The 14554-nt window shown below is 38.2% G+C and overlaps 1 protein-coding gene across 4 annotated transcripts in view; it reads left to right on the plus strand.

Annotated features, from left to right (window-relative positions):
- The window catches only part of PES1 (Esterase/lipase/thioesterase family protein), an 82273-nt gene extending 74793 nt beyond the window's left edge, over positions 1 to 7480 (plus strand). For 3 of the 4 annotated variants that reach the window (XM_088978120.1, XM_088978121.1, XM_088978119.1), the window contains 5 exons: positions 3669 to 3802; positions 3878 to 4247; positions 5089 to 5202; positions 6882 to 6967; positions 7084 to 7480. In XM_088978120.1, coding sequence (XP_088834246.1) covers positions 3669 to 3802; positions 3878 to 4247; positions 5089 to 5202; positions 6882 to 6967; positions 7084 to 7387 — 1008 coding nt within the window. In that variant the 3' untranslated portion in view covers positions 7388 to 7480. The remainder of the gene's footprint in view (positions 1 to 3668; positions 3803 to 3877; positions 4248 to 5088; positions 5203 to 6881; positions 6968 to 7083) is intronic. The other variant, XR_016109911.1, reaches the window with a different exon arrangement.
- The last annotated feature ends 7074 nt before the right edge of the window (positions 7481 to 14554 follow it).

Raw genomic sequence — 14554 nt, forward strand, 5'->3', positions numbered from 1 at the left:
GGTTTGCTGTACAGGAGTGGTGGAAAACTGGTAGTAGAAGGATACACCGATGCTGATTGGGCAGGTTCTATGTCTGACAAACGATCCACCACAGGCTATTGCACCTTTCTGGGGGTAACCTGGTAACGTGGAAAAGTAAGAAGCAAACAGTTGTGGAAAGAAGCAGTGCAGAAGCAGAATATAGGGCCATGGCACATACTGCTTGTGAATTAGTGTGGCTGAGGAACCTTCTACAGGAGATAGGATATGACATCAGTACTCCAATGAAGCTCTATTGTAACAATCAGGCAGCAGTTCATATCTCTTCCAATCCAGTTTTTCATGAAAGAACCAAGCACATCGAAGTTGACAGTCATTTTGTGAGAGAGAAGGTGTTGAATGGGGTGATAGAAACTGCATATGTTAGTACAGGAAACCAGTGGGCAGACTTGTTTACAAAAGTTTTGAGTCGGGGAAGAGTGGACTACATATGTAACAAGCTGGGATTATATGATATATACTCACCAGCTTGAGGGGGAGTGTTAGTGGTGTTAGTGAAGGGGCATTTCGGTCTTTGTACTTGTTGAGAAGGTTGATGTGTACTGTTATGTTAGTTCGAGTGTTTCTTACTTAAAGAAGGGCACTTAAGTCTTTTCCATCAAGTTAATAATATAATAATAGGTCTGGCCGAATCTAGGGAGATAATCTTTCTCTAATTTGAACCAGCCTTTCTCTCTTTCCTCTCCTTTCTCTCTTCTTCTTTCTTCTCCTACTTGTTGTTTACTTTACTTTACAGTCAACGAACAAGACAGAATTCTAGGGCAAGTCAAACTTCAACAATATGGACTGAAACAATTCCCAAGAGCCTGGTTTGATAGATTTAGACTGACTTTAGAAAAATTTGGCTATGTTCAAGCTCAATCAAATCACACTCTTTTCTTTAAGAAAACAAACTCCAATTTGACCTTTCTTGCCGTCTATGTTGATGATATTTTTTTTTATCAATAATCTATGTTGATGATATTGTAATAATAGGAATGGACATTGGTGAGATTGACACCCTCAAGCAACTTCTTCACCAAGAGTTTGAAGTAAAAGATTTGGAGGAACTACGCTACTACTTGGGAATTGAGGTAGCTAGATCTAAGCATGGCATCTTTGTCTCCCAAAGAAAGTATGTTCTTGATTTGTTGGAAGAAACTGGGAAGTTGGGAGTTAAACCAACCAACAATCCCACTGAACTAAACCACAAGATTAGTGCAGAAAGTGGAGAGCCTCTTGAAGATAGGGTTTTGTATCAGTGGTTGGTTGGCAAACTTCTTTATCTTTGCTTAACACGACCGAACATTTCTTATGTTGTCAATGTTGTTAGCCAATACATGCATTCTCCCAAAACCACCCACCTTCTTGCAGTGGAAAGGATACTTGCCTATCTAAAGAGATGCCTCGGGAGAGGTATGCTCTTCTAGAATAACGGTCACATGAAAATAGAAACATACACAGATGCTGATTGGGCCGGTTGTGTTGATGACAGGAGATCTACCTCCGGGTATTGTTCTTTTGTAGGGGGGAATCTTGTTTCTTGGAGGAGTAAGAAACAAAATGTCGTTGCTCGCTCCAGTGCTGAAGCTGAATACAGATCTATGGCTAATGGAGTGGCTGAAGTGTTATGGTTGCGATCTTTACTTGATAAGCCGGGTGTTGAATATGAGAAGCCTCTGGTGTTGTATTGCAATAATCAGGTTGCAATTAACATTGCTCATAATCCGATACAGCACGACAGAACTAATCACATTGAAGTGGACTGACACTTTATCCGAGAGAGTTGCATCTCAAGAAGTGTGTTTTCCATATATTACCTCAGATATGCAGCTAGCTGATCTCTTCACTAAGGTGGTTACAAAGACCAAGTTGGAGACAGATCTACGCAAGTTGGGAATGATTAACATCTACTCCCGAGAGGGGGAGTGTAGAGATAGTTGTTAGTGTGTGTGTGGTCCCACTAATATTTTTTATATATTTATTGCATGGTAGTTATGGTAGTTAGGCTAGACATATTGCTTTATATTTATTTCTGTTTCAGAAGGGGTATTTATGTAACTCCAATACAGTTAAGATGCAAACTATAAATACTAATCTGATGGGGCGGCAGAATTATTGAACCGCACCCTTTCTTTCCCTCTTTCCTCTTCTCTTCTTCTCTTCCCTTTTTCTTCTGTTCGTGACCTTCTTTTCTCTTCTTTTTCTACTGAATCTATATCAGAAATCAATCAGTTTCTGGTCTAATTTATCCAATCCCTATAGGTATCCATATTCTTAGAAGGCTGAAATAGAGAAATTAGTGAAAGAATTATTGCAGAAACAACACATTCAGCCCAGTTCAAGCCCATATTCCTCACCTGTCCTTTTGGTTAAAAAGAAAGGTGGTACATGGTGATTTTGCATCAATTATAGAGCCTTGAACCATATCACTGTGAAGGAGTAGGACAAATTCCCAATTCCACAAATTGAGGAACTCTTAGATGAGCTGAAGGCAGCCACTATCTTTTCCAAGTTGGACCTTAAGTCCGGTTATCACTTATCACCAGCACCACAAGGCAGCTTTCAAAATGCATGATGGCCACTACGAATTTTTGGTGGCATTGTTTGCTTGACAAATGCTCTTCTAGGATCAGTTTTCTTGGATCAATTCTGCGTTGATAGCATAATTTGGACACCTTCCCCTTCTAGTTATTTCAATTGTTCCCCTTTTTACAATGTTTTCAATCTTCTAACTAGGGGTGTCAACAGTATTCGAAAATCCAATTTCAAATTCGAGATTCGACATAATCGAATCGAATTCATATATGACCTAATTTGATTCGATAAGGTTACTCATTGGTTGAAATTGGTTGAATTGTTTAAGGATCAATAGGAGTGGGTAATTCACTAAGAGCAGAGGTGATGGCTTTGTTTCAAGGTGTAATGTTCACTAAACAGTTGGGCCTCCACCAAGTTGAGGTAGAAGGGGACTGTAAGTTGCTAATTGGGTGGATACAATCAGGTGAGGGAAATCTATTGCATAGCAAGGGAGATTGGAGTGTGCTTCAAATGGACTATAAGATCAGCTAATCAGATGGCTGATACCTTGGTAAAGCAAGGGACTATTAGGGATAATTTTTTTTTGGGCTGTGTTGTAACTTGCAATCTTCTAGTGTTTTGGGGTTAACACCCTTCCCTGGGGTGGTTAACAGTTGTACTTTGAAATCTCTTTTTTAATGAAAATTACCATTTCTGATTAAAAAAATGCACCTTTGATGTTCCAATCATTACTGGATGGGGCCTTTCGCCATTGTCTCTGTCGTTTATACTTGTCTTTTTTATGACATCTTAGTATATAGTCTAGATTGACAGCATCTTGCTATTACATTGTCCATCCTAAGAGACAATCAACTACATGCAAAGAATCAAGTGTGAACCTTCTCTCTCTCTCTCTCTCTCTCTCTCTCTCTCTCTCTCGGAGTAGTGCCTCAGTTGGGCAGGTTCCCAAAATTTTCTTGCATCATGTACTTTACAAGTTTACCTTCTTGTCTTGTGTGATAATGTAACACAATATCTAGAGGTACATTCCAATGAGTATAACCTTGTACAATTTCATTATAAAACCTCATTGGAACTTAACTGACCAAATGAACATAAAAATGGTGCAGGAAGATGGAATTAATCTGTTGACTGTTATTAAAGGCACAAGTACATACCGACGCTCAAGGCGACATGATTATACCTCAGATTTTATTCCTCCTACAATGACAGAATACAGAAGTGCAGTTAATCAACAATATAAGTAAGTTTTCCATCACAGCACAATTACATTTTCATGGGTTTATGCAATATTTATGATGTCAACACACAAGTGCAGACTATTTAATTTCGCTACAAGCTCTGTGATGCTTTCAACATTGGAAGATGGCAAGATAGTGAGGGGTCTTGCAGGGGTTCCCAACGAAGGGCCCATTCTACTAATTGGTTATCACATGCTTATGGGATTGGAACTTGCTCCCATTGTTGAGGCATTCTTGAGGGAGAAGAAGGTTATGGTTCGTGGTATGGCTCACCCAGTATTGTTTACCAAGACTGTTGAAACTTCTTTACAAGAATTCTCCCACTTTGATCACTTGAGAATCTTTGGTGCATCACCTGTCTCTCCTAGCAACCTCTATAAGTTGTTATCAACAAAATCATATGTTCTTCTTTATCCTGGTGGTGTACGTGAGGCTCTCCATCGCAAGGTATGTGGATTTTCTGTGTTATTTGTGATAAATCTTCTCCTTTTTCTTGCTAAAAAAATGTTTTCGTATCATTGCCATATTTTTTAATGAATGTCCTTAACAAACCCGAATGATCATTTTATTGTTCTTTTATGTATGTAGTCATTGGACATTGAAATGCTGAATTTATGTACGTACATGTGCATGTCCACTTATATGAATATATATATATATATACGAAAAAATTCTCTCTAATTGGGTCAAATATAGAGCTTTCCTATACAAGCCCCACTTATATCTCCCATGTGGAGGAATCCTGTGGCCAATCCAGACTGCCCTTGAGATAGGCAACGTATTTGATCAGACACATGAAATGATACCCAAGTACCCATACAAGGCTGTTGTATCATCTCTCAGACTTGATATTTACTTTTTTTACTGTAATTTCCATATTCAACATCTTGTCCAACCATGTCCTTGTCATATTTGGGTTACATAAGCCATGTGTTTAATTGCAAAGTCCATTTTGTCCCTATTACACGACCTTGTATTGGAGTTTAGCCCAATTGATAATGGTTATTGGTACTTCAATTTTTTAATATAAAAGTTATCCATAAAAAGGTCCATTTTGAACGCATGGCAAGGTCTTTTGAGCTGAAAGAATGGGAAGAGAAATATGGAGACTCCTTTTGACTCTTGGAGATCCAAGTTAAGTTGCTATGTGGAAGATTCCTAGGTCATCTATGGATGCCCACTAAATGACCCAATTGTTCCCGCATAAGTTTATATTTGATTGCTTGGTTATACTTTAGCTCTCGTGTATCTTTCTTCTAATGGTTATACATGCCTTGATGATTGTCAGGGTGAAGAATATAAGTTATTTTGGCCTGATCAGCCTGAATTTGTGAGAATGGCAGCTAGATTTGGGGCAACAATTGTACCTTTTGGAGTTGTTGGAGAAGATGATATTGCAGAGGTAAGTTTTTTAATCTAATAATGTTGTATCTTAAACATTCTGTTATCCAGTACCATGTATCATAGTGGAACCCTTCTTTTTCTGGGATTTTCTTATCATTGGATTCCTCCGGTCTTTTTACATCGTTGAATTCTCTGACTGAGATACACTATGACTGGAGGTGTGTCTTGCCAATCATGTGTATCGGGCTGACAAGGGCATATCGGGCCATATCACATTGTATCGGCTGATATGCATCAATATGCCACGCCCTTCTACTAAAAAATGATGATAGAGGGATTTGAACCCTGGTTGCCTAGCGTGCAGCATGCCTTAATCTTAAATCGACCCTTAAACAACTAGGCCATTTTGCTTCTTATGTTAATAAGTGAGATAAAATAACTTTTATTAAATTTAGTATCTACACGTAATCCAAATAAATAACACATACTTGTGTTTAACAACTCAAACTAAAAATTAAAATGAATAATATTCAAAATTAATATTTTATAAAATAATGGAATAAATAATCTAAAAATGCACACTAAAATCAAAAGATGATTTAATCTCAAGAAATTTATACAAATAAAACATTAATAATAGAATATTTATTTTAGTACTTAAAATTTATATATATATATAACTGATATTTTAATTTACATTACATTAAATAACAACATATTAACTATTTACAAAAAATTAAAAAAATGTTTACGAAATATTTAAGAATATAATATTAAATAAAATCTATCAAATCTAATAAGCAACATTTATATCAAAAAATGGTTTTTAATTTTAGAAAAAATATAGAAAACAAAAACATTGATAATGGAATAATTATTTTAGTAATTAAAATTTACAAATTTGCATATGATATGTATCTTAGAAATTTTAACAGATTCGATATATTTTAAATTGAGATTATATATTTTTATAAATTATTAATTGATATTTTAATTTGCACTTTAGAATTTAATATTTGGTTTACTTTTTGTTAATGTAAAAAAGTAAAAATAGTAAAATAGAAAATAATTGATAGAATAATTAAAATATAATATGTGCATATGTTATGTGTCTTGTATTCTTGATTGATGATTATCAATAAAATTTTATGATATCCATGCATCCCGTTATATTAATTGTAATATATTTTTCATATACACCCTTTAAATATACACTTGCTATGTATTTATACATTATTTGTCGCTGTTTGATTTTAAATTTAGTATTATTAATATATTTATGGAAATTATGTGTTTCCCTAGCATATCCAAGCGTTTCCATTTTTTTTTATCTATATCCATGCATTTCGAAAGTGTATCCATTATCCAAGTTGTCCGATACGATATTCAATACTGATACTCTGACCCATGGTTGGAACTATATCTTTCATGGGATGTTAGTGCAATTCTTGCAATATATATTTGCTCTTCAAAGTTGACTTTTATTGAAAGACGCAAGTGCTTTGGGTTTGAAAAGAATAGATGTTGGGAAGGTTTTTAAGCTTCCAACTAAATTGTCATGTAGAATATTGCTTGGTTACTTGGGGAAGCTCGGCAAGTGAGCCCACCACTTTTACCCGCTCCAACACACATTTTTCCCATTTAAATTGGAGTTTGGCTGGATTTTCTGTATTTGTCATTGAGATCATGATACACTTTAACCTACCTGGTTAACATCGATTGCGTTGGATGTTGCAGCTCGTTATTGATTACAATGATCTAATGGGCATTCCCTTTGTTAGAGACTGGTTAAAGGAAACCAATCAAAATGTTATAAGATTAAGGTAATGTTGTTCTATCCTATCATATTTGACCCTTACTTCCAGATTCATCCATAAATCTATCCATCTTCAATGGTAAAAAAAAAAAAAAACTCATATGATTGACACTCTTGTTACAGGAATGATTCAAGTGGGGAGGTTGCAAACCAGGACATGTTCTACCCTGGAATTTTTCCAAAGATACCAGGCCGCTTTTACTATCTATTTGGAAAACCAATTGAAACAAAGGGAAGAGAGAAGATACTACTGAAAGATAGAGAGAAAGCTAATAAATTGTACTTGCACATAAAATCTGAAGTTGAATGCATAATGTCTTATTTGGTAAAGAAAAGGGAGGAGGATCCATACAGGGATGTCATACAGAGGACTATATATAGGGCTTTCTCAGCTCCTGCAGATCAAGTCCCCACATTTACACCATGATCTTTTTTTTTTTAGCCATGATTTAAGTTGGTATACAAGATGCAATTGTATGTTCTTTGAATATATGCAAATAAGATAAACTCTTTATGGATAGAGAGCCTAGTATTTTGGGTTGATCTAATTCTTGCCAAGTTACACTTACATAGTTGTCCTAATTCCTAAATAGCCGGTTATACCCTCCAGATATGTTGGATTTTCTGCCCTAATTGGACATTTGAATAATTGAATATAATTGTAACCTATGGATGCTACCGAGGCATATCCATCCTTTTCTGTGAGGCACTATCCTCTAATCTGATATCGCTTCCACAGTGCAATGGGTTACACCAGCTGCAATCTTCCCAGTTGTTTACATTAGGCCTCTAGCCTCTTGACTTCACAAAATAGAGAATATATAATAGCACCAGCAGGCAGCAACAATATGGCTGTAGGCTGTTGCTAGCTAGTAAAAATGAAGAAACCCCAAGTTAGATACAGGCTTTGATCCATTAATAGCTCATATCACGCGGTCACGCCCTAACTACAATTAAAAAGAACAAAGTAAAAAGTAGATAATAATAGGGTTCTGTGCAAATTGTTGCCACATGCAGCTTTGTTCATGATCACAAGATGGATGAATACCACCCACTGGCTAGCCTAAAAATGTTTAAGCTCTTTAATTGAAATATTGCGGGACATAATTGACAATTTCCGTCTCATAATATAATATATAACAAACGAAATGTATGGTAAACTCATTTTCTATGACTGCATTGTTTGTTTCTACCTGAAACCTTCTGGGTTGATCAAGACAAATTAGTGAGAGAGATATGTGTTGTTAATTGTTATATCACATATGAGCTTTACTTCAGTTAGAATGATTAACCTTCATCCCCTGGATTAGCCAATTGAGGGGTGGCTCATTTGGTATGTTAGCTGGTTTGTTCCAGCATATAGAGGCGGATTCAATTCCCGCAACCACCGATTTTGGGGAGGGGGTAATTAGTGGTGTGTAAATATTAAAAAAAAAAAACCTGAATTTATGTTTCTACAGCCTCTCACATGTGCATTTTTAAGGTATACCTATTTTAACCATAAATACAAATAACATGTATATGTAAATTTGTATCGACTAACTCAAAATGTTTTAGATAGAAACAACAATGATACCAAACACAACCCAAATATATGGTAAACTCAAGAGGAATGGTGTTTTGTCATCAGGAGAGATGTGCCAGCTTTCTAATGTAGCCATAGCACCACTTTAAGTTAAATTTATCAAACCAAACACAGTTTTTTTCTTTTTTTCTTTTTTTATTTGTTCTGTAGGCTTCATTTGTAGTGCACATCAAAACTATATACAAACTTTACACTCGATACAGTTTTGCATCCATTTGTTTGTAAAGATAATTTGTGCTCATGTCTGATCAAGGTTCAAAATATTGATACACCCGATACGTCGGTATGGGCGTATTGGGCGAATGGATACTCCTTTTGGTGGTTTTTTTTTCTTTTTTTTTTTTTTTTTTTGCCAACTGATTCAAGGGAGCCGGTTTAGATCTTCACCACACTCTGAACCAGTCAGACCACCGATACACCCACTATAGGGGCGTGGGTGTATCGGGGGGTGCCGGAATGATACATATCGACCAATATGGGCCGATACATGTCGATACTTTGAACCTTATGTCTGATACAAAGATTGTACTTGTTTTGTTTACACATTCAGCAGTAATCTGAACCAGATACAAATATGATTCACACCACCTTCCTCTTACCTCAATTCTCTCATATAAAGAGGGGAAAAAGCTTGGTTGTTTCGATATAAATAGATCTGTTATCCTAGTTAGTTCTTCATTTGTCCTTTTGATTAAAATAATATTGGTTGCAATTACTCTTTTACACCACACTTATGCCAAGGTGTAAGCTTCAAAACAGCCAAAGTTGTTTTTCCCAAATAATCCTCCTAATCTCCTTCCTCACCTACTTCCTATCTTACCCTCCTCTTACCTCATTCTCTGCAAACAAATAAAACCATACTCGACCGTGTGGCATCCAAAAAAATAATCCAATGCCACGCCCCCCCCCCCCCCCCATGAATTGATCAAATCAAAGCTAATAAAAACCCTAATCATGCTGAGCCCAACACATTCTCTTTTTGTCAGGTTCATAAGGCTATGTTTGTTTGCAATGTAAACTTTGAATCGATGTAAACTTGCACTCGAGTCCAGTTTTGCCCGTGTTTGATAGTAGTATCTTTTGTACATTGTAAATTGATGTATCATTCCATTCTAGAAACTTTTTACATTGATAATCTATGTATGTTAACATTGATTTTTTCAATGTAAAACTGTCCTCTCTTCTTGTCTCTAATGATTCAATCCACATTTTCTACTCTTAATAAACCATCGTCACTCTGTTTGGTTGTATTCTAAGGAGATCAACCACTAAAGCTATATTTCTTTTGAGATGATTAATAGAAAAGTTTAAAGAGGAGAAGAAAAATCTTCCTATGGTGTTTATTGATCTAAGGCATGCAACAAAATTCTCAAAAGATAAAATAGTGGTTTTTGGAAAAGAAAAGAATTTTAAATAAGCATATAGACTTAATTAAGGGAATATATTAGGGGGCAACAACCAATGTTAGAACACTAGTGGGAGAGGCTTCTGGTTTTATAGTTATGGTGAGTCTTCACCAAGGTTTAGCACTTAGCCCTTATTTATTTACATCGATCATAAATGAATTGACTAAATATATTTAGGAAGAAGTTTGATGATGCATGTGGTTTGTCGATGGCATTGGTTTATTTGATGAAAATTAATAAAGTATTAAATCCAAAAATAAGCTTATGGATAAATGCCTTAGAAACAAAAGGTTTAAAATAATAGGACTGAAACATGATATTTGACATGTGAGTTTAATACTAAATTGAGTGTAAATCGAGATACACTTAGGAATGAAGACCAAAAGATAACAAAATGTGACAATTTCTGGTACCTTAGTTCAATAATTTATAATAAGGAAGACACTGAGGATGATGTCACCTAAAGAATTAGAGCAAGATGGACAAAATGGAGGGGTGTATGTCAACTTGTATATGTCATTAAAAGGAAAATTCCATAAAACAATTGTAGAGCTATAGCTATGTTGTATGAAGCGGGGTGTTAAACAATCAAGAAACAACATGTACAGAAAATGAATGTGGCATATATGCAAAGATAGACGAGCGAAAAAACTAAAATGGATAAGATTAGGATTTAGGAATGAAGTTATATGTTGAAATGTAGGAGTAGCTCCAATAAATGTTAAAATGAGAAATGGTAAGTTAAGATGATTTGAGCACATGTATAGAAAGCTATCAACTACATAGTTAAAAGAAATAATTTATTACACGTTGAAGAGGCCAAAAGATCTTGAATAGATAAAAAAACGACATGGGTAGAAATAGTAAAAAATAATTTAAATATTAATAATTTTACGGTCCATATGGTCAAAATAGGATTCATGCCTATAGCCTACCCCCACATAATTGGGATTGGGATGATGTTGATGATCAGACCGGCACGGCACGGCCCGTACCACCCTCCTGGTTGAAAATTTTGGTGGTTGGCCCGGCATGGCCCAAGCCCGTGCGGGCCCGTGTCGTGCCTGGGCCGGGCTGCAAGCCGGGTTGTGGGCTTGGGCTACGTCAGGCTAGGCCACAAGGAGGGCCTTGGGCCTGGGTCGAATCTTGCTAGAATGATTTTTTGACATTTTTGTTTTTTTTTTTTTTGAAATTTTTTAAAGTAAAAGTGTAAAACAGTAAAACTAAAATATTTAACTTTCCTTTGAACTTTGGAAACTATTTGAAAATTTAAGAAATGAGAAATCTAACACATAAATGAAAAAATACTTAACCAAATAAGAATAATGGAATAAGAAATTAAAAGAAAAATAGGAATTTTATTTTATTTAAATTTGAATGATACAAATTACAAAGCATGCAATATTACAATGGTTGGATACTTGAGTGAGTGAAATATGAAAATAGAATAAATTAATAAAATATAAAAATACAATATAGTTACAAATTGAAAATACAAAATTATATTGTTAAAAAATAGCAAATAAATTAAATAAAATTTACACTAATTCGAAAAAAAATAAAAAATTCTATACAACTAGTCAACTATTGTTCATGAATCATGACTTTCATCATCTGCTTCGGGTGGAATATTTGATGTAATATCATGCCCTCCTTTGTCTTGTAATATATCTTCTGCATCCAGCCAATCCTTAAAGCAGATGCACATCTCTATACTTTCATTGTTCATGCAGCTTCTTTTGTCGTTCAACACCCTAGTACCTACACTAAAACAATACTCTAATGGAACTATAGACACCAGAGGGGTTAGTAGATCACGTGCCATGGCGGCGAGAACTGGATAATTTTTTAAATGTTCATTCCACCAGGCTAAAATATCAAAATTATATGTTCCCTCACCTAAAGTAGAAAATTTGCTTGTAAATAAAAGTTAAATTTAGTAAATAAACTTGTTGTAGAAGTAGCAGATTTATGCCTTCTACTTAAATAAAAAAGTTTTTCTCTTCTACTATTGGGCTCAAGATCAGAAGTAGAAGATGTTGTACAAGTTGTAGGATTATTTCCTACTGCTTAAGATTCATATAAACTGATGTCGCGCAATCCAGGCACTCCTAGCTGACTGCTGACTGGCTCCTTGTTGGCAACGAACGGCACCTGAGAAGATGAAAGAAAAGATTCCTGGGGATTTACCTGATGGAAATACTCTAATCCTTAAGTTAGTATTGTGTATAGGAAGTAAAGGAAAAAACAAAGGCTAAGAGTGGAGGTCGCGCTTTTTTCCTATACTCAAGAGATTGGAGGTCTCTAGAAGAAGTTTCTCCTCTGACCTGAGGGCTTTTATAGGGGCGCTTTTTGTGAGATCGGGCATAACCGCCACTGGGCCCCTGCCACAGCCGTTACCTGCCAGGTGACAGGCACGCCTCCGCCTATTGAGAGACGTGGGCGCAGACTGACGAAAGGACAGGGATTGCGCCGTTAGTAAGGGATATGGCGCAGCCTGATTGGTACGGCCTGTCAGATAGAAGCTTCCTGCGGAATGCTCGTGCGGCTCACTCGCGAGCTACTTTGCAACGAGCTTGGAATACTTCAGTACCCTTAGTAGAATTAGTCCTCGGGATGACTTGTCTGCTTGGGAGCTCGGGCGAGCTGGTTTTCTTAGCTTGTGAGCTAAAGTTGCCTCGGAATATCCCTTTGGGGGTAGCTTGGGGAACCCAGAGCTTGCGTCATGGCGAGCTCCTCCTTTTGCGTGATATGATGTGACGAGCTGCTTTATGGGCCCGTTACTTAGCTGTACTGGGCCGCAATGCTGAGCTGTCGTCGTTTCATAGATCGGGTCAAATCATCCTTCATCAATTGCCTCCCACTCCTCAGGCTAAGAGTATCGCCTTAGCACGGGGAGTTTATGAAGCACGATGGACTGATTTGACTGAAATTCAAACTTGATTGACTACCCCCATTAAATGCATTTGCGGGAATCAAGAGATCTTCTGACTTCCCTGAATTTTAGATTCCGAAAACATGCTAAGGTGGCCTTTAATTCTGAACGCCGTGCGGCTGCGACTACCTTAATCGTGGAAGATGTGCCGCCAATCGCCTTCAATTTTCAGAAGGCGTGCGGTCAGGAAATCTGCGGACCGTTGGATCTGCTTTGATCCGGGTCGTCAGTTTGAAAGGACGGGGGCTATAAATAGGGGGCCCCCTCTGGCCCTATCTTCCTCCATGCCATCTTTTGGATTCTGAGGTCGCGTTCCTTACCTAGCCTACTCGAGTTCCTTAGTATGCTCCGTTCCGTCTTACTCTAGTGAGTCCCGATCGCTGTTAGCCATGTCTGGGTACCCACGCCATACCTATCATAGGGGCGATAGCCAGGATGATGATGCTCCCTCAAGCTCGGGAGGAGCCTGGGAGCATATCCCGGAGGCTCGGGAAGCCTCTAGCGACACGGTGTCTACTTCTAGGGGAGGGAGTCTGATACCTTTGGCCCTTCCTTAATGACAGCGGAGAGACTCAGGTCTCTGATCCGTTACTTTCACCTCCCTAGGGACCTGGTTTATAACCTCCCTACTGGAAACTTCCCTTGGGAGCATGGTCCCAACGATATAGTGATCTTTCAAGAACAGTTCGAGGCTGGCTTGCGTCTCCCCCTGCACCCCTTGATAGTGGAGGTGCTGAATCATTTCAGTGTTACTATTGACCAGATTCATCCCAACACTGTTCGGAACATGGTTGGGACTATATCCCTGTGTCACGAGTACTACCTTCCTTTGGACCTTGATATTTTTGCCTCTATCCTTTGCATAAAGAACGCTGCTCCTGGGGCTCCTTCGGAGAGGCACTTTTATTACCTCTCCCCCCATCGCGGCTATAAGCTCTTATACGAGCTGCCGAATAAGATTCCCGCCTGGAAGCAGGATTACTTTGTGGTCCGTAACCCCGAGGGGTAGCCCTTTCCCACTGCTTGGAGGGGTGCTATCCAAGACCCGGGGCCAAGCTGGACCCTGAGACTCAGAAAACGATGTTGTCCTGGGCATCAATAGGCTTCCATTGCTCGAACTACTTAGCTGAGGAGAAGCTTGTGAAGGCAGGCTTGAGCCCGGGTAGGTCGGTCTTTTAGGTCGTGTAGTGCCTTGTGACTATTGTGTACACATGCATTTTGTTTATTGTTGGACTAATGCCTTGTGGTCTTGTGGCAGCCATCATGTCTAGTGCTGATTCGCGCCGCCTTCTCTCGGGCAGCCAGAGACATCAGGTGAAGAGGACGCGCCCCGACCAAACCCCGCCTTCGGGAAGCATTGAATTCAGGTCTGCCGAGTCAGTCCTGCCCTCTCCTTCACCCGAGGTTCCGATGCCCCCTCTTGAGGGGACTAATGGGACTAACCCTGGGGGAAACGAGCTCCCTCAGCCGGGGAGGTACCCTTTAACCCCCTTCAGCCCCGTTCTTACCCCCGATTCCCAGTGGAAAACTGGGAAGGGGTAAATGATTATCTGGTAGCTCGCCAGAGGAGTCAGAAGGCAATCACCAATGATGAAATCGCTCAGTGGGGAAACATGGAGCCCGGGGATCTCTCCGCGTTCGCCTCTGCTCACTGCATGGTGGTAAGTG

This window comes from Nelumbo lutea, chromosome 3, assembly GCF_056320005.1.
Source record: "Nelumbo lutea isolate HS-2025 chromosome 3, American lotus-T2T, whole genome shotgun sequence".
In the NCBI taxonomy this organism is placed as follows: domain Eukaryota; kingdom Viridiplantae; phylum Streptophyta; class Magnoliopsida; order Proteales; family Nelumbonaceae; genus Nelumbo; species Nelumbo lutea.